General features: G+C 29.5%; 3 protein-coding genes across 8 annotated transcripts; all 3 read left to right on the top strand.

Moving 5' to 3' along the window:
* The first annotated feature begins 351 nt into the window (after positions 1–351).
* LOC8283905 (vacuolar protein sorting-associated protein 2 homolog 2) lies at positions 352–6,288 on the top strand. The gene is made up of 11 exons (XM_015725791.3): positions 352–629; positions 1,015–1,059; positions 1,917–1,951; positions 2,032–2,082; positions 3,766–3,870; positions 3,950–4,021; positions 4,586–4,657; positions 4,939–5,019; positions 5,107–5,142; positions 5,240–5,298; positions 6,001–6,288. The coding sequence occupies exons 1-11, from the start codon at positions 590–592 to the stop codon at positions 6,059–6,061; spliced, it is 657 nt and encodes a 218-aa protein (XP_015581277.1). The 5' UTR covers positions 352–589; the 3' UTR covers positions 6,062–6,288.
* Positions 6,289–7,836: 1,548 nt separating this feature from the next.
* On the top strand, positions 7,837–14,633 carry LOC107262100 (protein LSD1). 6 transcript variants are annotated; one of them, XM_025159226.2, is made up of 9 exons: positions 7,837–8,105; positions 8,234–8,312; positions 8,734–8,847; positions 10,078–10,200; positions 11,115–11,227; positions 13,306–13,380; positions 13,486–13,560; positions 13,662–13,704; positions 14,238–14,633. In XM_025159226.2, exons 3-8 carry the CDS (start codon positions 8,736–8,738, stop codon positions 13,698–13,700), a joined length of 537 nt encoding a protein of 178 aa, XP_025014994.2. In that variant the 5' UTR covers positions 7,837–8,105; positions 8,234–8,312; positions 8,734–8,735; the 3' UTR covers positions 13,701–13,704; positions 14,238–14,633. The 6 variants fall into 6 exon arrangements, with proteins under 6 accessions (XP_025014994.2, XP_025014993.2, XP_015581279.2 ...); XM_025159225.2 differs by lacking the exon at positions 14,238–14,633 and adding an exon at positions 13,819–14,104; XM_025159227.2 differs by lacking the exon at positions 14,238–14,633 and adding an exon at positions 13,819–14,104 and having other exon boundaries at positions 7,842–8,105; positions 13,489–13,560.
* A 1,758-nt stretch (positions 14,634–16,391) lies between these two features.
* On the top strand, positions 16,392–18,682 carry LOC8283904 (CASP-like protein 1B1). The gene is made up of 3 exons (XM_002529836.3): positions 16,392–16,660; positions 17,527–17,650; positions 18,300–18,682. The coding sequence occupies exons 1-3, from the start codon at positions 16,425–16,427 to the stop codon at positions 18,549–18,551; spliced, it is 612 nt and encodes a 203-aa protein (XP_002529882.1). The 5' UTR covers positions 16,392–16,424; the 3' UTR covers positions 18,552–18,682.
* Positions 18,683–22,324: the final 3,642 nt, after the last annotated feature.

Raw genomic sequence — 22,324 nt, forward strand, 5'->3', positions numbered from 1 at the left:
GGTGTTTAGGTGAATTCAATTTCACAATTTCAATTTGTGGTCTAGCAATAGTATGACTCTGTTGAAATTCGAATTACCCAAAACGGAAAATCATAAGTTGAAAGAATAGAAAAGCAATTAAAATATAGTTCAATTTTAATGGATAAATATTAATTTGTTAAGAACCTAATCAATTCCTGGACATAATTGAAATAACTTTTCAATTCAGGTATTATAATGTAAAAGTCAGAAAAGCTAAGTATGGGCTTTCTAATGAAAAATTTAAATTATTAGTACAAGGGCATTATGGTAAATGAAGAGAATCATAACGGCTAGTTAGACTAGTGTCTAGTACCGTTGGATATGTGAGAAACCCAGAGCACGCTCCCCGAAGTATGCTATCACCCCGCACACACATGCTCACTCTCCTTTTGATTTCTCATTGCTAAAGCAGAAAAATAGAAAGAAATTCTCTTTTAAGATCTTAGATAAGTAAAAAATTCCACCTTTTTTTTCTTTTTTACTTGCCATATACAGAATTTGGGTTTTTCAAGTGATTTCTCAATTCAGAGGGCACAGCTGAAGTGGGTTTTGTTTTCTTTTCACCACCATGAACATGAACATATTCAAGAAGAAAACTTCTCCTAAAGGTATCAACTTTACTGTTTTCACTGTTTGGTTAATACCCATTTTAATTTTCTTGTGAAATGAGTAGGTAATTGGGGTTTTGCTCTATTTTAAGTCTAATACTTATTAAAATCGTCTACATTGGTTCTTGATCTCCAATGTCGTTCTGCGTGTGCTTCTAGTTTTTGAAAAACTAGCATAACCATGAGTTTTCTTTGGCCAGAAAGTATTCACCTTTTGGTTTGTTAGCTCAATTTGATTGGCTTTACTTTTGTTTCTTTTTCTTTTCCTTGTTTGGGTAGAAATCTTTTTTCTTTTTTTTTTTTTTGAAATTTTTGCTTAGTTCTGGTTTTGCAAATTAAGTTGGTTTTGCAAAATTCTTGAATGGCTGTTGTTGTTATTTGACAGATGCTCTCAGGACCAGCAAGAGAGAAATGGCTGTTGCCACCAGAGGTATGCATCTCCTTTTGATTGAAATTATGCTTTCTCAGTGCTCTGGCAATTTGGCAACTCTAGATGAATGAAATATCAAATATAGAGGCTCAAAGTTGAGTTAATTTTAATTTCTACGTACTCAACAAATGTCAATGTTAGGATAGTCCAACTTTTGCATTTCAAAATCATTTCGAACTCAGAGATAGGCAATCCATCACTTGAAAACTTTATTTATTTTTATAGATGTATTCTATATAATAAAATGTCACTATATTTTAAGAATCATAAGACTTGGACATCATGACTAGGATCTAAAATTGCAGCTCCAATAGTATGACGCTTAATTTTATAGCTCTCCTCGTCTTGGTTTTGAATTCATTTCTCCCCCCGACTATCCAACATAAATAAGTACATTGGATCGATCTGTCATTAGACAGGTACTTGAAACATAGAGAATCATTTCTGAAATTTGGAATATTATGGATATTTTGTTTCTTTTTTTCTAAAAGTACAGATAATGATCAGTTGTAATGAGCCTCCAACTTTCAAGACTTGCTGTACACTTGAAGAAGAAAAAAGAAACATAATTTGTTACTGGCAGGTTCCTCTCTTCTGCCCTTGAATTTTGTTCAAGACGCTATGGATCACTAGATCATGTTTCTTGAGGAAATGCAGGCAAACCTGGAAATTAGTATTCACATTCTTGGACGGCCTTCAAAACAAGCAGAGTGTTTTGAACTAGCTTTAGGAGTATCTTTTTGAGATTTATAAGAGAGAAATTAAGCAAAGAAACAATTCCACACAAATTAAAGCTTTCTGAACCTTGCAGTGCTGCTGATTATGTTTTTTTTCCTCTTTCCTCTTTTGTGTTATAGGTATTGAACGTGAAATTGCATCTCTTCAACTAGAGGTATGTTACTCTTACCGTTGTGTTAGATCTATTCAGTTGGCCATCTTAATTTGTTAACTTTACTCTCTTATGCAATTCAGGAAAAGAAATTAGTGGCAGAGATCAAGCAAACAGCTAAAACTGGAAATGAGGCAAGTTTATATCTTTTTCCCTGAAGTAGTGACCTGTGGATTTAGTCTTAACCTAGTTGAAATTATGAAAAAAGGGATATGGTCACTGTTCATTATTGACTTACCAGTTATTATCAATCTTGACTACTGTACATTTTTCACTTTTATTTGGCATTAGTCTTCTTTCTTTATTCAGGATATGCAGCTGTTTAAGGCATTTAACTTCCATTTCCAGAAGAAGTCTGGCTCTTAATATGGGCTAGTTATAAATAAAAATAGTCACATTGCATTCCTGCAAATCTTTATTATGGAATCGACCATACTAAGAATCATAATATATTAGAACCTCTCTATAGTTATACTTTATGTGGAAATAACCTCTATACAGTTATAAAAAGTTTTCATCCAAATATGAGCTAGTTATAAATAAGACAAACTCTATTATAATAATTATATTCTTTTAGATTCTGCCTTAGAAAAATTTGCCTCCACATTGTAATAATTCTATGTATATTTCTAGAAGCATATGCTACGCTAAATTAAAGATTTAAAATAAAATAAAATAAAATAATTATGTAAAATAGTTTGGTATAACGATTTATTTTTTATAGTTGTTACCACATCTTTGAACTTGCGGTTACATAATAACTCTCTAGCATGGGCACCTTTTTGTTGAATCAAAGTATTTTTGAAATTGTATTTATCTTTTTTCTTGATGTAACATTTACTTTTTGAAATTTTGTCTATCCATTTTCTTAACATATATACTTGATTTGGCATGCTCTATAATTTGTTATACTAAAATAGTGCATATTTTACCTTTACATTGCTTGTAATAAGGATATTTACCTTCAACAGGGTACAATTTTCTAAATTTGTTATCTTTAGATACCTTTTTGGACCTATTACCAACAATAGATAGCAATTAAAAATGTGTATCCATTTTTTATAATATTTTTCATGGATCAAATTTATCATGGCAATTCTTCAAAATATAAATTGTGTCTTCAAAATGAAATCTGAGAAGTGAGATTTTGACCGAGGGTTTTACATAATCTTCTTCTGTCCAAAGATTGATTCATCAAAATAACGAGCCACCATTGATCTCAACACATCTGAGATTGCCAAATTTTTGGTGGTTCCTCTATTCATTACTTTTCCTTCTTTTTATTGTTGGATATCTCGTTTGTACACATATTCTTTTTGTTTCTCGAGCCTATATAATGTGAGTAACGGATAGAGTTCAAGGAGGTCAAATATTAATTTTTAACTTTAGCATAGCAATAAATTTAGTTTGGTCCAAGAGTATGGAGAAGTTGTATTGTATGGATTGATATTTTCTTGTTACGCACTAACCTTGATATTTAAATGGTTATGAGGGTGACAATTTTTGCAATTACAATTTCAAATATCAACTGGAATGACGCGACAAAAGTTATACCCTTTTATGGGTTTATCCAGTTTCAACCATAAATGACCTGTATAAATGTGGAATAAATCAAGGGAAAATAAAACATGACGATTGTCATTGTAGAGTTATGGGAATATATTGGTTTGTGTTAAAATTACAAAAATCATGCTTCAATGAGCTTAGACAGTGTTAAATTGCAGTCTATGCATGGATGATGCAAAATTTTTGCTTTATATTGAATGAAGTGTTTCTTCACTTTTTTGGTAATCTATTTTCTGCATTCATTTGTGTAGGCTGCTACTAAAATCTTAGCACGACAACTGGTTCGGCTACGGCAACAAATAACAAACTTACAGGGTAGTCGTGCCCAAATCAGAGGTGTAGCTACTCATACACAGGTTGTTTTCTGTCATCAAATCTAATTGATGATGTTCTATAATTTGTATTTGTAAGTTTCTAACCATGCATGGTTTTCAGGCTCTATACGCCAGTACTTCAATTTCTACAGGGATGAAAGGTGCAACTAAGGCAATGGTAGCAATGAACAAGGTCTTAAACTTAAGTTTGCTAAATGTATTGTTATTTTTATTATTCATCTCCTGCTTATGAGATAGATCACTGAATCAATATGCACTGCTTGAATTTTGTTACCTGGTCCAGCCCCTTTAAGAAATGTTAGAAATGATATACGAAAAGTTACATAATTTTTAAATCATTAATTCTTAAACAATTCCTTGGCTGACGGAATTTTGTCATTAAGGTGTCCATATTTTTACTTCAGATTATACTTGTAGTAGTATATTTCCTAATGATTATAAGACCAATTCTTGCCTGACAGCGTTTGTCATTAAGGAGTTCATGTTTGTATTCAGATTGTACTTGTAGTAGTGTAATTCCTAATGTTGATAGATGAATATAAACTTATTGTTAGTCTTTAGATGAGTAATGTTGTCATCTAATATTACTGTGTGCCTAGGTCGTAGCACATACGTCAGAGTGTTGGTTGAGCTTTTTCTTTATTTCCCTCTCAAATGTGTTTAAGCATTCGAATTATGTTTAGGTATTTTTCGCTATTGACTAATTCTTATATCACTTTCTAACCTTCTGTTACAGCAAATGGCTCCTACAAAACAAGTTAAAGTAATAAAAGAATTCCAGAAGCAGTCAGCACAATTGGACATGACGGTAATACTCTTTTCTTTATATGATATTTCCGCTCTCCTTGGTATCTCTTTGGTCAATTCTTACATGTCTTTCTGCAATATATTTCTTGCATCAAAAGGCTAGGCCAGTACATAATAATTGATGCACAGAGACTCAATCTGCTTTAGTTTATCAAGTCCCACCAACACAAGATGAAGACTGCCAATGAATTAGTTGGAAGAATCTAATGTGTTGCTGACTTCATTGCTGAATTTATTCTAATGTATTTGGGATATTTTATGTCCTGCTATACTTTTTCTCAGATTGAGATGATGTCGGAGGCTATCGATGAAACTTTAGACAAAGATGAGGCTGAAGAGGAAACAGAGGAACTTACTAACCAGGTGAGACATTGTCAGCCTCATGTTACTTACCTTTTAGATTAAGGTATTGCTCCTAATGTATCTCTAATTTACATGAACCTGATTTAGGTGCTTGATGAGATTGGCGTTGACATTGCATCTCAGGTACTCATAAAGAATTTGACCATCTTAAATGATTCATATATTCTTTTAATAACCACAACCTACAATTGTGTAATTCTGATTTTATTTTCCTTGACAGTTATCTTCAGCTCCAAAGGGCCGAATTGCATCAAAGAATGCTCCTAATGTTGTTAAAAGGTATATCTAACCCTTAACTTGAAGCATGGTCCATTACTAAAGTATGTTAGTGTTAGTGAATAGTCTAGGTTGTTGCAAGGTATGCAGTGATTATATGTTTTGAGGTGAGTTCCATTATCAACCTTGTCACATAAAAAAACACCGAAATGAATCTCTTTTCTGGGAAATGGAAAGAGGAAAAACAAGCATCACTTTCTGTACAAGCACAAGAAAAAGAAAATGTTGTCCTTTTGCTACAGACTAACATGCTTTGAACTTTTTGAGTGTAAATGTTGTTGCATTTCCTTCTATCTACACTTGGATAGAATGCCAATTTTAAAATGCTTGTACAAGTCTCGCATCTGATGCTGTTGTTTTCGCTATTTATCAATATGCAGTTGCTAAAATATCTATAAGTCTACTACCATAAAATATTCTTGACAAATTGATGTTCACGAGCATATGCATCATATATGCTGGAACTGTTGCAGAATTTTGGATTTTCGAATCTTTTAGCTAGTAACATTGGACTTACTTTTCTTATTTCAGAATTTTTTCAACAGATTTTTCTAGAGCCTTGGATATATATAATCTGAATGTGACAGAAGTCATCTGTAAAATCATTAGCAATGTTTCTTCTTAAATTTGTTGGGGGAGGGTTTAAATTTTGGAAGCACTAGTAAAACTTGGTTCCTGATGAGTTTTACTGTACCTTGAATGCAGTGCTGAATCTCCTGATGTTGAGGATCTTGAGAAAAGGTTGGCTTCCCTCCGACGCATCTGATCTAGAAAAGCATGGTGGTCACACCTGTGCAGCACAATCTAATTCCATGTAAATTTCCCTACAAAAGAATGGCATGCATGCTTGCAAGAAGTAGAATTACATTACTAGGATCACCATTATATGTTCTAGCTATATATTATATATAAAAATGACTGAATTACTGTATCTTTGACAATAACAAGTGCTATAAATGAGATCACTATGCCACACTTGGCTCATTTTCTTAATTGTGTTGAAGTTATCTGTAAGGCCTTTTTTCTTCCTTCCTTTTGAAAGACAGTATGGAAATTTTACATAAACATAGTTTCAGTAAGGATCCATATTATGAATTATGTTAAAACAGTTCAGATTGAGTGTACCTTTGTTCAAGATATTATTATGGAGTGCGTGTAGGTAGGGGACCAACCAACTGTGGCTACATTGAAAATGATCTCACTCTATTTTTGGGTTAATTTGTATAGAATCTGATAGTTAAAAGATATGTGCATTTACTGGCACACTTGCATAGCATCATTTCTACTTTGGTATTTTGAACTATTTCTTTTGAAGTGCAAGTTGGAGCAGAAATGAACTTGTGCATGGGCCACAGATTCTTCATTCAAAATGTTCATATTTATTGTACAAAAGTATATAAAATTATCAAAAAAATAAAATATTCAGGTTGGAAGTTAAATGTATCTAGATATTAAATTGAAAGTGTCTATTGGATTAAATCAAATGACTAATAAATACAAATTCAGATACATAAATATATATTTAATCTAATTGATATATTTATTAAATTTAAAAAAATTATAATAAAATATAAAATATTTATTCTCAAATCGAATCCATATTCTTGGGCTCACTAAAAAGCAGCCGAGTGAGCTCAGAACCAAGAGAAAGAAAAAAACAAAAGAAGTCTTCCTTGGTTGACACACACAAAGAGGAATCAAAAACCATACCATAGGCTGAATGCTGATGCTGACTGTTGAATAATATTAATGTTTTTCTCTGTCTGAAAAACATTTAAAAGAAATTCTAAAACACATCTTTTTCAAACTTGAGGACTTCTTCTAGAACTTCTACCATTTCTTTTTACCACAGTAAAGTTATTTGATTAATGAAAAGTATATAAAATTTCTCCAAGTTTATAATTATTGCCATTTATTTTTGTTTTTAAATTAATTCTTTTATTCACATACATACACAATAATATTAATTATTATTTTTAGAAGGTATTTTAATATAATATTCTTTATTTATTATTAATATTATTTTAGTAATATATGTTGGTATTAGATTAAATATGTTACTTTTAACTATAGTTAAAAGTTAATTTACTAGTTGGTATCATATTAAAAATAAAATTAAATATTATTTGTGAAATTGAAATTATTATTAAAAATATAATTAATTACTAAGATTAGATCGGTAGTAAATAAATTATTAATTATAGATACTAGATTGTTAAATTATCAATTTTTATATTTTATAGATGATATTTATAAATTTATAATATTTATTAAAAAATTAAACCGTTAAAAGAAAATTTGTTAAATTTTATACAAAATTGGTGAAAGAATATCAATAAAAAACGAACACTAGATTTAATATAAAATAACGAGTTGAAACAGAAAAAGAAAAAAAAAAAAAGGAAATTTCGACTGAGTTTATCCGATCTGGCTGACAGAGACAAAAGGTTAAAAGGAAAATTCCTCTAACTATACTTTATTTAATTATATACACCTGATGTACGTATATATAAATATATGTATATGTTTATATATGTATATACCTGGTACATCTATAAAAACCTCTTAATTTCATTTCATTATTTTTTGACCCAAAATCAAAGACATCAATATTTTTTTAATCAAATTATCATAAATTCGGGTCCTAATCTAAACCTCCACCGGATCTCCTTGTTTTCGTCACATATCAAAGTCTTCTTCTTGTTTACAAATCCATTGGTTTAATCAATCCTTCCTCTGTTGTTGTTGTTGTTGAAGCATCTCTTTTCTTGATTTTCAAGAATCGAATTTTCTTTCTTAAGGCAGAATTGGTCAGTTGTTCTTATCTTTTAATTGTCCTTTTCTTTTAACAAGAAGGAAGATTTAATTTGTGTTTTTGAGCGTTATCTGACGTTTAATTATTGATAATTTTTATTTTTATTTTCATTTTGGATTACAGGAGTTTTGGCTCTTTCCATCTCGATTCCTCCTGTTAAAAGCGTTACTAGGTGATTGTGTTTCTTCGTCTATTATTCCAGGTGATAAACTATTTTCCAATTTCTTTTCTTTTTTTTGGTAAAATTATTATTTCTTTTCCTTTTTTCTTTTTTTTTTTTTTCTTTTTTTTGCTTTTAGGAGTTTTCGATATTGACTACTATAAATCTTAATATATTTGTGAATCGGTTTGGAATAAATCATTTGCAGTAATCTTTTTGTTTTTTGTTTTTTTTAAATAATTGAATTCTAGCGCCTATTTCTTCCCAAACCTCAGAACTGAGTAAATAGAATTTGGTTGAGTTGGTGGTCTTTGAACAATATGAGATGGATTGGTTGAATTAGATTGTAAGAAACACGTTTTGGTTTCATGTGGACAAACATTGGTTGAACATTTGAAGCAGAAATGGTTTTGGGTAATTCTACTGGATTGGTCGCCTTATGTTGAGTGATTTCATATTGCAGCCATGCAGGGACAGATTATGTGTAATGGATGCAGGAGCATTCTTCTTTACCCGAGAGGAGCACCAAATGTCTGTTGTGCATTATGTAGTACAATTACTGCTGCCCCTCCTCCAGGTATTCTACTTTCCCAAAGAAACTTATTTAACCCTTTTACATTGTGTTTTTTGTTTTGCCAGCTTTTGTTAGGTTTGCTTTCGTTTCTTAATTGTGGGTGCCATCCTTTTGTTTTTCCTCACATTATTTTGTGGAAATTTGATTAGTGAAAATGCTGAAAGTAATTGATTGGGATCGAAGAATTGATTTTCCTGATTATGCTGCTAGTATATGAAGTTTCATTTGCAACAATTCAATTGGCGATTATCTACATTTCTTAGTTTTGTATGAGATAGAGAAATTTGTATACTCTTTTCTGAGTTAAGTATTCTAAGTTTACAAATGGGGAGAACAACCAATTTGTACCATCTGACATCATCATAGAGTCGTGGATTCTAAAGTTATTTTATTATTACATGCCAGTAGTCATGGATGATTAGTCCAGATCAAGTGCCACTTCCCTAACTTCGGTTTGTATGCTTTGTTTTTTTTTAATAGAAATTGGCCTCTCTCATAAAAAATGTATTTTCAACCATGTTCAGTTCCTTCTTTACCAGGCTTTGTTAAAGTAGAACGGGAAAGCATATGAGAATTGGTTACTACTTGAAACTGGAAATCTACTGAGGAGGTTGTGCAAGTGATGCTTATCATTCTCATAGTTTAATGATTGTAAAATATGCTTAAGAAAAAAATTTCTTCTTTTATGATTTAACTTGCTATAAAATTCTTATTGTAGCATTTGTTGATTTGTGGAAATGCACTAGCAAAATAGGTTTCTTTGGCAATTATTGCCAATATAATACAAGTAAAAGAAACATTTCTAGATTAACAATGGGCCCAGAATTTATGATTTTTTATTAAACAACTTGGCAAGCATAGCAGGGGCTGGCTTCTCAGTTTGCCTAGTTGGTAGCGTTCTGTCAGTTATAATTTTTGTTTGTCAACTGTACTCGTTAATAGATGTAAACTATAAAGCACTGCCCATATGCTATGTTGGACATCTGCATCCTAGGGACAATTAGTTCTCTGTGAATATTTAAATTATTGCATTGTAATCGATATATGAACATCGACCTGAACATTCCATGTGAAATATGCTTTCTAAAATGGCTGTGGCCTTAACTCTCTTGAGGGGAAGTATTCAAAACTAATTCTTCAAATCTGTGTCAGGTAGATAACTTTAGAACCTTAATTTAATATGTATATAGTATTATGACATAAAACCATATTTTGATTTTCTAAGTTTGCAAGATTTTCCTGCAGGGATGGAAATGGCTCAACTCATATGTGGAGGTTGCAGGACATTGCTAATGTATACACGTGGGGCAACAAGTGTGAGATGCTCCTGCTGTCACACAGTGAACCTTGCGCCAGGTATATCTAAAAGCTAAACAGTAAATGAAAATAGTTCTATTTATCTCTTGACTGGCTTAGTTTAAGTTTGCTTTCTTACTAATTTTATCTGCTTTATAATAAATGAAATAATTTTGGGCCTTAGAGTTTGTGTAGTGAAAGAGTATAGGATGGTAATTGCTTCGGAAGAGGTCAATTGCCCTTGGTTTGATAGCAACAAGGTCTCAGTGGTACTTTTCCTTGGCTTAACTAGCTAACTACTGAAAAGTGCAAAATCAGAACGATCAGTTGGATGTTAAGCCATCCAACTTCATTGGCTATACTCTGGAATTTAACTGTAGAAGAGTCTATGTTCTTTTTCTTAGATGAGGTTACACATGGTGATCAATCTATTTCCTAAAGATCTCTTATTTATTTACTTGAAAACATATTCCTAGTTTTAAGAGATAATTATGTTTTAGTCTATCTGTTTCCATTATCTCTCTCTCTCTCTCTCTCTCTCTACTCTGTGTGGATGTTTCTGATTATGAAAAAGATAATTTCTATTGTTATTTCCTCCTAAACATTTTGCAGAACTTTTGAACCATTTTGAGTTAGGGAATTGCTGTTTCTAAATGGCCTTTTGTAGAATTTAGTGCATTTTTTATCTTTAATAGTCTCATCCTTAGATCCCTTTTAGATTCTCCTTTCTATGTGGAAACTGGGAGCTTGTTGAGTAGATTTCTTCGTGACTAAATTACTAAATGACACAAGCTTTTTGAAGATGGCTGTGATGCAATATTTCTTTGCATCTGTTTTACTGATCTATATCTATCCATTTGGCACCGTTATATTTCCAGATTGCATATTAAAGTGTAATAAGAAAAACTCTTTTATTTTCTTTTGGGGATTATACTAATTTGTTTTATCTTGCTTTTTGGCTATTTATGCAAAAGTGTCTGGCCAGGCTGCTCATATCAACTGTAGAAATTGCCGTACAACACTTGTGTATCCATATGGGGCTCCATCTGTTAAGTGTGCTCTCTGCCACTATGTGACCAACGTTAGTGTAAGTATAAATTGTACTAAGGATTAAGTTCTTACTGTACTTTGTATGTATACTCGAGCTTTGAATTTATCTTCAATTACAGCTCAGGTATTATAAATGTTATCTTGACATAAGTTTCTATTTCCTTACGTATAGACTTCATACTCCAATTTGAAATAGGAATAATAGGAAATTTTATTGTATGACAATGATCTTGCCCTTGCTTATATATATGAACTCATTCACGTCAGTGGAGTACTTAATGCTTCAAATACATGCTTGCTCATTTATAGAAATCTGCAGCCGAGTCATCATTCCTAGATAATTGGACATAAATTTCTTTTGTCCCACTGTTGAGGAATTTGAACTCTTAGATCTGCCTATATGGGATAAGCTAGTGAAATAGTTACAGATCATGAACTGAATTCAATCCCTCATTACTTGTAAACTTTAATTGGTAAAACTTTTGTGGTTTTACTTTTAGACAAACCCTGTAGTTAGTTTTCCTGTGTCTAGATATCTTGCATGGTTAATCTTGACAGTGCCTACAGATTTTCAGTAATATGGATGAGACTGTTATATTTCAACAAAATCGTTACTCTTATTGCAATTAACATTAGTTTCTCAAAAGTCAGAATGGAAAAACTGTTTCTGGAGCATGAGTAGAATTCAACTTAGAAAACTGAGCTATTGGCATGTTGCTTTTCCTTATGAAAAATATTAACCTTAGGGCGATGATTTGGCCTTTAGGGCTGTACGTGGGTCAGGTCAGATGGGTTGTACCTGACTGCCAGACCAAACTGATTACATTGGTTCTGTTTAATGGATTTTTTTTAATAAATGGGAAATTCAGAATTCTCAGGGATGGAAATGAGGGGCTGTCTGCAAAACCTGGATTTAATCAGATAAAATTTTTGTAGGTTCATTGATCAGTGCTTAACAGAAGAACTTTATAAGTTTCCAAAAATTCAAGATACCAGGCTTTTCAAGTTTAAAAACACATTTCTTTTCTCAAGAAGAAAATTCAACTGATTAATTGATGTCAAATCTATTTCATGAAAATAAGCGGAGAAGGAAAATGCTTTGAGATCAAGTGGAGTTAAATTCAAAATAAAAAAACAAATATAAATGAATTTTAGAAATAGAATAAAAAAATTTGATCTCCACAGCATCTTGTTTGGTTTCATCTGTTTCTTTAGTGTTTTGATCTATTATTATTGGTCTAGTACCTTCTTAATGCTTGTTGTTTTGGGTATATAGATAAACAGATATATAGATTGAAGTTTTAGCAAAAAAGAGGAAAAACAAAAAGAAGAGGAAGTGAATGGATTGAAGTGTAGCAGAGTAGGCACTAAGACACAGGGTTTTCACTTGAATGAGGCTGGATAAGAATGTGAAAGTAGGGCTTCCAAGGCTATAAGCTGTATGTCAATATGTAGGTATAAAACGATAGTCTTTAACAAATTAAACATATATGGGTCAGTTCGGGTTTAAATGAACTGCGCAACCTTAAATCTGAACTTAAACTGAAAAATTTCAGGTTAATGTCAATCTAGTCCACAACCTGTCCAATTTGACTAAAAATCATAATGTTTGGGTCAATTTTACTCCGGTCCATCGGTTTCAACGGTTTGAACTAGTTTTTGTGTACCCCTAGTAGGCAATATGGATGGACATTCTTCAATGAAGCGAAACTGGATTATTTTCATTTTCATTATCCGCTTTTCAAGAAATTATGTGATGCTTATCTTATGCTTGTATGATGAATGCTTAAAACATTTATGCCATACATCTGGCCTTCCCAGTGCCTGCAATGTGAGTGGCTTCCTACACTGGAATCTCTTCCCTTCCCATATAAAATTTGCTAGATCATTATATTTAACTGCTTTCTCTTTATTTCTTAGGGAAATGGTTTAATATCTTATGTTTTATCATTTCGCATGTCCATTTTATATATGCACTTTCTGTTTGTGATGAAGTGTTGGCTGTTGTCCTTGTGTCAACAGAAGCATCTCTATTTTCATTACTTTTTTATCATCAAGTCATCTGTCAGTACTGATTGTCCTGTTCTTGTCTGTCCTATATTCTACATGTTGCAGATGGGTAATGTGAGGGTTGCGCTCCCAACGAATAGACCTAACGGTACAACTGGAATGACACCATCTACTTCAACAGTGAGTAATCGAACTTTGCTAAACTTGCCTAGTGATGTATTTTGGTCTGTTTTGACCTATCTGGTGCTTACTAATTTTATTATTCTACTTATCATGTCATTCTAGCAGTCGACATCCCAATCTCAAACTCAAACTGTTGTTGTGGAAAACCCTATGTCTGTGGATGAAAGTGGAAAACTGGTAAAAATTTGATTATTTCTGTAGACATTCTTTTTTTCATGTATGCCTATCATTCATTTGCAATATAAAACATGCGGTAACAAGATACCTGAATGTTGCAGGTGAGCAATGTCGTCGTCGGTATCACAAATAAAAAATGATGCGGTGAGATTTCGAGATCTTACTGTCTATATGATAGGAAACAATCACGGGGATGGATATGGAAATTGATTGTGCATATTATCTCAGAGATAGCTATAATTAACATTGAATTTATAGGACTACTGCAAATATATGAGCTCTTGGAGATATTTGAAGTGTGGATGTACATTGTGTGGAAGGGAAGTGGAATGGGCATAGTTTCCAGTCCACTCGATTGCCAAACTGGACTGTTGTTTTGGGCATCTTTTTTTCTTTTTGTTTTCTCTTATACCAGAGAATTGTGCTTATCTTCTGAAAACACAATTATATATTTGAACATGCCATTTTTCTAACACAAAACAGTTGTGAGGCGATATTAATCCCGTTCAGGGTAATATTATATTATATTTTCATTCCTTTCCAATTTTTTCAGTATTTTTTGTACCACAGAAATTAGGAATAGAGAATCTATATCAAGGAAATGTCTAACTGTTGGAATAAAGATATCCATTGTTATGGGATTTGATACATTACGGTCAATTTCATTGATAAATTAGGTGAATGCACGGAAAGAAAGGGATTCGAACCCTCGGTAAACAAAAGCTTACATAGTAGTTCCAATGCTACGTCTTGAATCACTCAGCCATCTCTCCTGCATAATGATTATGGCCCTGAACCCGACTGAATTGGTTGAATAGGTATGGTGGTTGTTCTGTAATGTTCTTAACCTCTCTAGGAGCATCCTTGATGATGATTCGGTATACAGGCACCTAGCTATTCTCTTTTCCGATCTTTCTTTCTTAACTGAACTTCCGTGAGGAATCTCACTACGACCTTCCTCGTATCTGGATACCTAGATATGCATTGGCATTTTTATTTTAAGAGTGTCATCTTAAGAAATATTTAAATATAAATAATTTTAAAAATTTATTTAATTCTAATTGTTTATATTATATTTTTCTTTGCGAGTGTTAATGGTTTAAAATTTTCTTTTCTTTCATTTCTTTTAAAAAATTTATTAATAGAAGTAGAAAAAGGTTTGTTGCATATTTATTAATATTAAATAAACAGTATGGAGAGCTAAATTAACTTGTTTTAATTTTATATTTAAAAGACAAAAAGAGTATTGGAATCTTAAATTTGACATTTTGATGTTGTAATATGTTAATTGTGGTACTTTGCACTGTTGTTTATTTCTGGTTTTTGTTTCTAAGATCATTTATATTGGAGCAGTAAACATATGATGAAGAGCTCTTGGTCAGATGTACAATATTCATATTTTTGATTTATGATCTGCCATCAGTATTTTCCTTTTGTATGTTTACACTAAACAGATAAACATAATTTGTGATTTTAATTGTCTTCTAGTCTATTTTTGCATACAAACAAAAAGAAAATCTGGGTATAATTGAATTTAGCATTGGCACTTGGAACTTGAAATCAGTTAATTTGGATTAAGGCTTTAGTTCAAAGGGATGTTTTTGGGGAATATGTCCCCTCAAGTGCACTATGACATTGTCTTTGGTATTGTGAAATTCATAAATTTATTTATAAATTACTATTGTTTTTATGTTTGGTTTAAATAAAAATTTATGTAAAATTGTTTTATTAAATTCTTAAAATTGGTTATAATCAAATCGAATTTTATTAAATTTTTGCAGAAATTCCAAATAATTCTAAATGTATAAAATTATTTTTTGTTATGAAAAAATTACTTTCGATTTAAATATACTTTTTCTTTTTTATATATTCATAATAATTAATTATTTTTTAGTAAATTTTAACCAAATATTAATCGAAATTTATTTCTAAAAAAAATAAAATTTTTGTATTAATTTTCTAATTCAAATTTATCCCTTTGAAATTTGATTACTTGTCAAAACTTCTGTCACAAACACCGTTCATATTGTGGTCCAGCTATTCCCATTGTGCAAATTACATCTTCTTTTAAATAAAAATATTTTCTTAACTTAAATATATAATTTTTTAATTTTGCAAAGTACATATAATAGTCTATTGGTATTGATTTCTTGAACTAATGGCATTCAAATTTGGACAAACAAAACATGAGCTAATGAGCTTACAAATTCATGCCATTGGTTGCTATATTTCAAAGTGGTTTGACGGTTGGCCAAAATCAAGTAACCAAAGATTAACAAAGAATAAATATACATTTGATTATATTTAATATTGATTTATGATCTAATTCAACCTTTTAATTGAAACTAATAAAAAATCCAAATTAAAAGAAATGAGCATTCCTAATTGAAGGTAATCAAAACAGAAAAACTAAAATTAAAACTAATTAATTAGGTGAAAATCCCACATCTTTTTTTTTTTTTTTCTCATTTGGTTTAAGTATATGGAATGTTAAATTATTTCTCCAACAAGGTTTGATGAATCTTAGGTTAAAGTAGCCAGGATAAGTGTGTATACATATATAAGATAAATTTGTTTGTCAATGGTAAGTGATGATTAACATTGCTTCAGCAAAAGAAAAAGGAGAAAGAAAAGCCTTAAATTTTCTTATCCACCATACCAATAAGAGAAAAATAGAAAATTTGATGGTTAGACCACCCAAAGAAACTCTCATGGCTTATTAGACTTGATAAATGATTTTGGTTCATCCATTTTACTAGCTCATGCTAAATTTATATATATATATATATATATATATATATATATATAGGCATCATCACCTTGATCTATTTATCTTTTTGTCACTTTCTTTTGTGTACTTGTTCATGGCTCTAGTAAATGCAGAAAAACCTGAGGTTGGGTCATCCCCCTCTAGCTTGGGGCCAAGGAATAAGAGTTGGGTCCTTTTGATGTTAAGATTTGTTGCATTTTTAGCCACAGCAGCTGCAACAATTGTGATGGCAGCCAACAGGGAAACCAAAACCTTTGTTGTTGCCACCATTGGGAGTACTCCAATTAAAGCCACTGTCACTGCCAAGTTTCAGCATACCCCTGCATTTGTGTAAGTGTTTTCCTTAATTTCCTTTTATCTTTTCTATAAACACATTGGTATTGATCATGTGAGCATATTTTGTTTTATTAACCTCAAATAGCATGAAAACATAGTTTCTTTATGTTCCATGGCTTAGTTGCCAAAAAGAAATATCTTGGACTATATATTTTCTTATCAAATGGAGCAAAGTAGTTTTGAAATTTTAAATTTTTATATTTTAATATTAATTTCAGTTTTAGCATTCAGTAAAACTATTCGTTAAATTTATTGACATATCATGAATTTTGGCAACAATAGAAAAAAGCTGAGTTAACATTAGAACTGTTGATTTATTCTATTACTAAAATATTATTATTTAAGCACATAAAATTATTTTTATTTTCTAACTTTAGAGTTTTATCAACATTTTAGTAATAGGAGTGTTAATCGTTTTTTGATTATTTTATCACTAGAGTTCACATCAATTGAAATTAATATAAAAATATGATACTTAAATTTTTTAAAATTTAAAAATTACACGCTAAATTTAATAACAAGTCGCAAAAAGTACAGAAATATTTTTGGCAATTAAACCTTAAATATTTAATAAACTCCTATAATTTCTTAGAAAATAACTTGTTATGTTTAGAAAAATAAATAAAATAAACAGTAAATATCTCCCACCCTGTTCAAGCAGAATAACCCTTTCAAATTATAAAGATGTCCTCACTAGTAAATGTTAATTTCCATTAGCAGAATTAATCACAATAAAAAAAAAAATCATATACAAAATTTAAGGATGATTAAAAATAATGTCCCAATTTGTAATTGCTAATCTTTTGCAGCAGAGGGTTTGAATTATTATAATAATGGTGCAGTAATGGATGATGATGCAGGTTCTTTGTAATAGCAAATGGAATGGGCAGTATCCATAACTTGGTGATGATTGCAGGGGACACATTTGTACGGAAGTTTGATTATAAAGGACTCCGTTGGGTCACAGTTGCCATTTTAGATATGGTAATCAATCAAATCCTACCCTTAAACCACATCATCATCATCATCATCATTTTTCACCATTAATTGAACTCTGGATTGGGAGAAATTCCCTGTATGATTCAGTTCATCAAGCAGCACTGTGCTGCATTGTATATAATTATTACTTTCAGATATGATATGTTGCTTTTTACGACTGGCCTTACCGGTCGGTTTGAATCCGGAATCGGACCGGTCAAAATTGAATCAAAAATGGTTTAAATTGGTATGGAATTGGTTTAAATCCGGTTCTTTTTCAGTTGAAATTGGAACCGTTGATTTCACCCCGTAAAAAAGTTATTTATAAATTTTTACTTTATAAATATTTAATTTATTTATTACTTTTTACTATATACATATATAATTTATCTATTATCTCTCTGACATTATAATTATTTATTATAATTATTGGATTAGTTTGGCTTAATTACCTCATATATAAAAAGCGATTTACGCCAATTCCATATTATCATAGAACTGTAAACAGGCGGCTCCGGTTCACGAACCGTGGCCAAGCCTAGTTGCATTTATACTGAGTTAATATCATTGATTAGATCATTTTGCGAACTGAGTTCGATTAAAACGGGAGAAAGTTAATTTTTTGATCTCTAATACTGAGAGCTGGGTCATGCAGTTGACAGCGGCACTGATATCAGGAGGGGTGAACGCAGCAGTTTTCATGGCAGAGTTGGGGAAGAATGGGAATTCACATGCAAAGTGGAATAAGATTTGTGACAGATTTGGAAGCTTCTGTGACCATGGTGGTGCTGCTATCATTGCTTCCTTCATTGGCCTTCTTCTCATGCTGGTTATTAGTATTATTTCCATCATTAAGCTTCTTAAACCAAAATCACCCCTTGTTGATTCTCATGTATTAGCCCCTTAATTAATCAAATATTCTCTTACAGCACTCTCAGTTCATGTGCTTAATTATGCTGTGATGTAATTCTTGGACTTTGTTTAGGGTTTGTAAGTTTTTATTGACAGCTTAATTATAATGTCACCAAAAGTTTTACATGTGTGGAGGATTTGTGGTCAAACAATATTTTCTATTGGCTTAGTGCTCCAAGTGGCTCAAATAAAGTGTAGGAATATAAAAATAACAGCATATGATAACTGAAATAAAAGAAACTCAAAGCCAAAGGTTAAACCCATTTAAAAAAATAATAATACCATTGCTCAAAATTTGAAAAAAATATACATATATATTTAGATTTTCAAAACTTATGAAATTGTAATAAAAATATAATATTTAATAATTATGATTTAGTGTTATCTAATCTATTTGTTAATCTATATTTAATATTTTTCAATTAGTTTTAGAGAGGTGTATTCAATGAAGAGAATTAAAGACTCTGATTGAAATTTAAAAGTTAGTATTCAATAGTAACTTTTAAAAAACTTTATATAAGTAATCGGCATTTAATATCGAATTTTAAAATTTTTTAAAAAGTCTATGGAAATTATAAAGTATTTAATTATAAATTTATGTAAAGTCTATAAGTTAGTATTTAAAGAGTTATTGACTTTTATAGATATATATTTTTAATGAAATTTTATATATATTATGAATAAAATTTTTTAAATTTTTTTTTTATTTCTTTTTAGAGTTTCAATAGATATTTTTTTTTTTAAAAATTCAACTTTCTTCTTCTTAAGTTTTCTTGCATTTACTAATAACACTTAAAAGCTATCCATTTTAAAAAGTAAAAAATTAGATGAAACTTAAAAATTAAAAAATTATTTATAGATAATACTTTCTCATACTTATAAATGCAAAAAGAAAGAATAATTAATTACAATTTTTTACTTTAATTTTAAGAGGGACTCTCATAAGAAAATATAAATTCTAGATAAAGAGTCTATAGTGATTTTTGAATAATTGTTTTGAGCAAACAATCCCATCATAGACTTTTAAATTTTATTAGAAAAGTAATTTGAATAATTATTTTTATTGGTAAACGTGATTATTATTAGTTTAGATATTTATCAAATACGTAATGAATAAAATATAATAGATATGACTTGAATTTAGTAATAGAAATGACTTTAATATTTGTGGAGGCCTTTGCCAAGTCACTAACAATAAGATTTTTTAATTTTCAAAATAAAAAATTAAAAAATATATTAAATATCAAATAATAAACTTACTAAAAAGAGGTACAACTCATGAGAACTAAAGAAAATTCTTATGTCACTATGGTATTGATCTGTAGCAGAAAGAAAGGAAAAGGTATTATGAGGTTGTTTTTAAGAAATATTTTGAAATTTTTTTGGAAGAATATGAATTAATTAACAGTAAAATAAATAATTATAATAATTTTCTTTTAAAAAAAGGAACAAAAAATTATGTAATAATACTATTATTTAGGAAAAGATAACAACACTAATAGAGTTAATTACAATATTATTACCACTAGTTCGTATAGTATGTTGATGTATTTGATTTTCGATTTTAATTTTGTAAACTAATTTTACCATATCTTTATTTTATATATATTTTATTAAATTATATTTTTTAAATTTTTGTATATTTTCTTTCTCAATTTTAATTCAAATTTTTTTTTTAAAAATTTTTATACTATAATGTATATGGAAATTTTATAAATGAAGGTCTTCCTAATTGAGGGTTCCTAGGCAATTGTTTTAGTGGCCTATTCCATTGGGCCGCTCCTATTTGGTGGTTTAATTATAGATTATTGTTTTGGTGAAAAAATAGTATTTATATTGTGAGGTAAAAAATTTAAAAATAAATATAAATTTAACATATAACAAAAAAATAAAATCTGTTGTTTTGTATATGAAATTGCAGATATATGTGAAATAATGTTCATAGTAAACACATAAAAATAGAATTGATTAATTTAATTTTTAAATAATTTAATAATAAAAAATAATAGTATGTAAAAATCAATAAAAATTAATAAATTTTATTTAAATTCATGAATGTAAAAGTCATTAAAATACTTGAACTCTTTAAAATAATTCGCTTGAAAAAAGTCTATAAAAGTATTTAAGAATCTTAATTAATACATTCCTTTATCTCTCTCTAAAATTTAGATTTTTATGAGTCTTATAATAATTACTCGTTTAACATATAAATTATATCAGTTTTTTCTATTATCATATTTTAAATTTAGAATGATTATTTTTTAATTTTTTTAAAAACTCTTATGTATTACTCTATGATACTTCACTCATCGATCGCTTTTGCTTAATTATTAAAAATAAGTCAAATGTAAATAGTAAATATTATAAATATAAAAATGATTTTGGTCACTTTAATTTCTTTTGATTAATATAATCTTTGTAGTCAATAAATGACCCAAACCATGTTTAGGAAGTTTGTCTTTACTTCTTAAAAATTTATGTCAATCTTAAGAAGTTGACTAACAAGGTTGACAATTGAATGCATTTGAACTTTAGTAAGAAGATATGTCTTTCTCAAAGAGTGTTAATATTATGAAAGCTTAATTGCTAAATAGATTATACTTACCCTTCATTTTATTATTCTTAATTATTTATTTTATCATTCTTGAAAGTTTGTAAAATAAATAAATAAATAAATAAAACAAGTAAAAATCATTTTTAAAATTTGTAAAATAAATTCGAGAGTTTTTAGAGAGTTTTAGTGTTTAAAATATTCTCAATCCAGAGCTCAACAAGAAAATCCCATTAGAGAATAGATCAATACGAGGACATTAGAATTTGGCTAGGGGTTTTTTTAAATTAGTCCTTTATGTATTTTTTTTTTCAGAAAATGTATAATCAAGTTGCAAACTAAATTTTCTTAAAATATGAATCTTTTATTTATAATCTCTAGTGGACTTGTGCTAGCTGGACGAACTTCTCCTAATAAATATAATATCTCCTTAACTTGTAAGTATTTAAAATAAAAAGAAATATATAAAAAAAATAAAAACTTATATACTTACTATAAATTTTTTCTTTTAACTTATTATATTTTATATAAATTAATTTTATATGCATTGCGAGTAGGGCCGTAAATAGCTCGATTTAATAAAAAAAAGTTTACAAAATTATTCATTAAATTAATGGAGGTGAGTTCGAACTTCTCAGAATTTGATTTGTTAGATCGCGAGCTTATTTAGGAGCACGAGCTCGGTTTATTTAGAGAGCTTGCAGATGGATTTATATGATCAGGATCGTCTAATATCTCACATTTAAATTCAAATTAATTTTACTTTAAAATTTAAAATTACATAAATATTATATATTGCATGTATAACTGTAATATTTATTTTATAATAATAATAAATATTAAAAATATTTAACAAGCTTGAATTTTTTTTCATTATATAACTATTCAATAACTCGTTCAATATAATAAATGAGTAATTTATGAATGAGTTCGAGTCACTTATAAGCTCAATAATTTTCGAACGAGCTGAACTCAAACTTTTACTATAATAAACCGAATTAAGCTCAACTTGAACTTATCAAATTTATATCATTACAACTATTATAAAATATATAAATTTAATTCACTTTTTAAGTCAACCATATAAAATTATACAATTAACTATTAATAAAAAGTAATAGTAAATACGAGTTCAGTAGAAATAAAATAGCTAAATTTCAAAGGCAATTGATTTAGTCAATATAAATTTATCCTTTACTTATATAAGAAGATTAAAT

Source organism: Ricinus communis, chromosome 4 (assembly GCF_019578655.1).
Source record: "Ricinus communis isolate WT05 ecotype wild-type chromosome 4, ASM1957865v1, whole genome shotgun sequence".
In the NCBI taxonomy this organism is placed as follows: Eukaryota; Viridiplantae; Streptophyta; class Magnoliopsida; order Malpighiales; family Euphorbiaceae; genus Ricinus; species Ricinus communis.

Bases quoted from the DNA above. Each gene is read 5' to 3' on its own strand.
- LOC8283904 (XM_002529836.3), top strand. From the start codon at position 16,425: ATGGCTCTAGTAAATGCAGAAAAACCTGAGGTTGGGTCATCCCCCTCT. The intron at 16,661-17,526 runs GTAAGTGTTTTC...ATGATGATGCAG, and splicing joins CAGCATACCCCTGCATTTGT to GTTCTTTGTAATAGCAAATG. The intron at 17,651-18,299 runs GTAATCAATCAA...TGGGTCATGCAG, and splicing joins CAGTTGCCATTTTAGATATG to TTGACAGCGGCACTGATATC.
- LOC8283905 (XM_015725791.3), top strand. From the start codon at position 590: ATGAACATGAACATATTCAAGAAGAAAACTTCTCCTAAAG. The intron at 630-1,014 runs GTATCAACTTTA...GTTATTTGACAG, and splicing joins GAAGAAAACTTCTCCTAAAG to ATGCTCTCAGGACCAGCAAG. The intron at 4,658-4,938 runs GTAATACTCTTT...ACTTTTTCTCAG, and splicing joins CAGCACAATTGGACATGACG to ATTGAGATGATGTCGGAGGC.
- LOC107262100 (XM_025159226.2), top strand. From the start codon at position 8,736: ATGCAGGGACAGATTATGTGTAATGGATGCAGGAGCATTCTTCTTTAC. The intron at 13,381-13,485 runs GTGAGTAATCGA...ATGTCATTCTAG, and splicing joins TGACACCATCTACTTCAACA to CAGTCGACATCCCAATCTCA. The intron at 13,561-13,661 runs GTAAAAATTTGA...TGAATGTTGCAG, and splicing joins TGGATGAAAGTGGAAAACTG to GTGAGCAATGTCGTCGTCGG.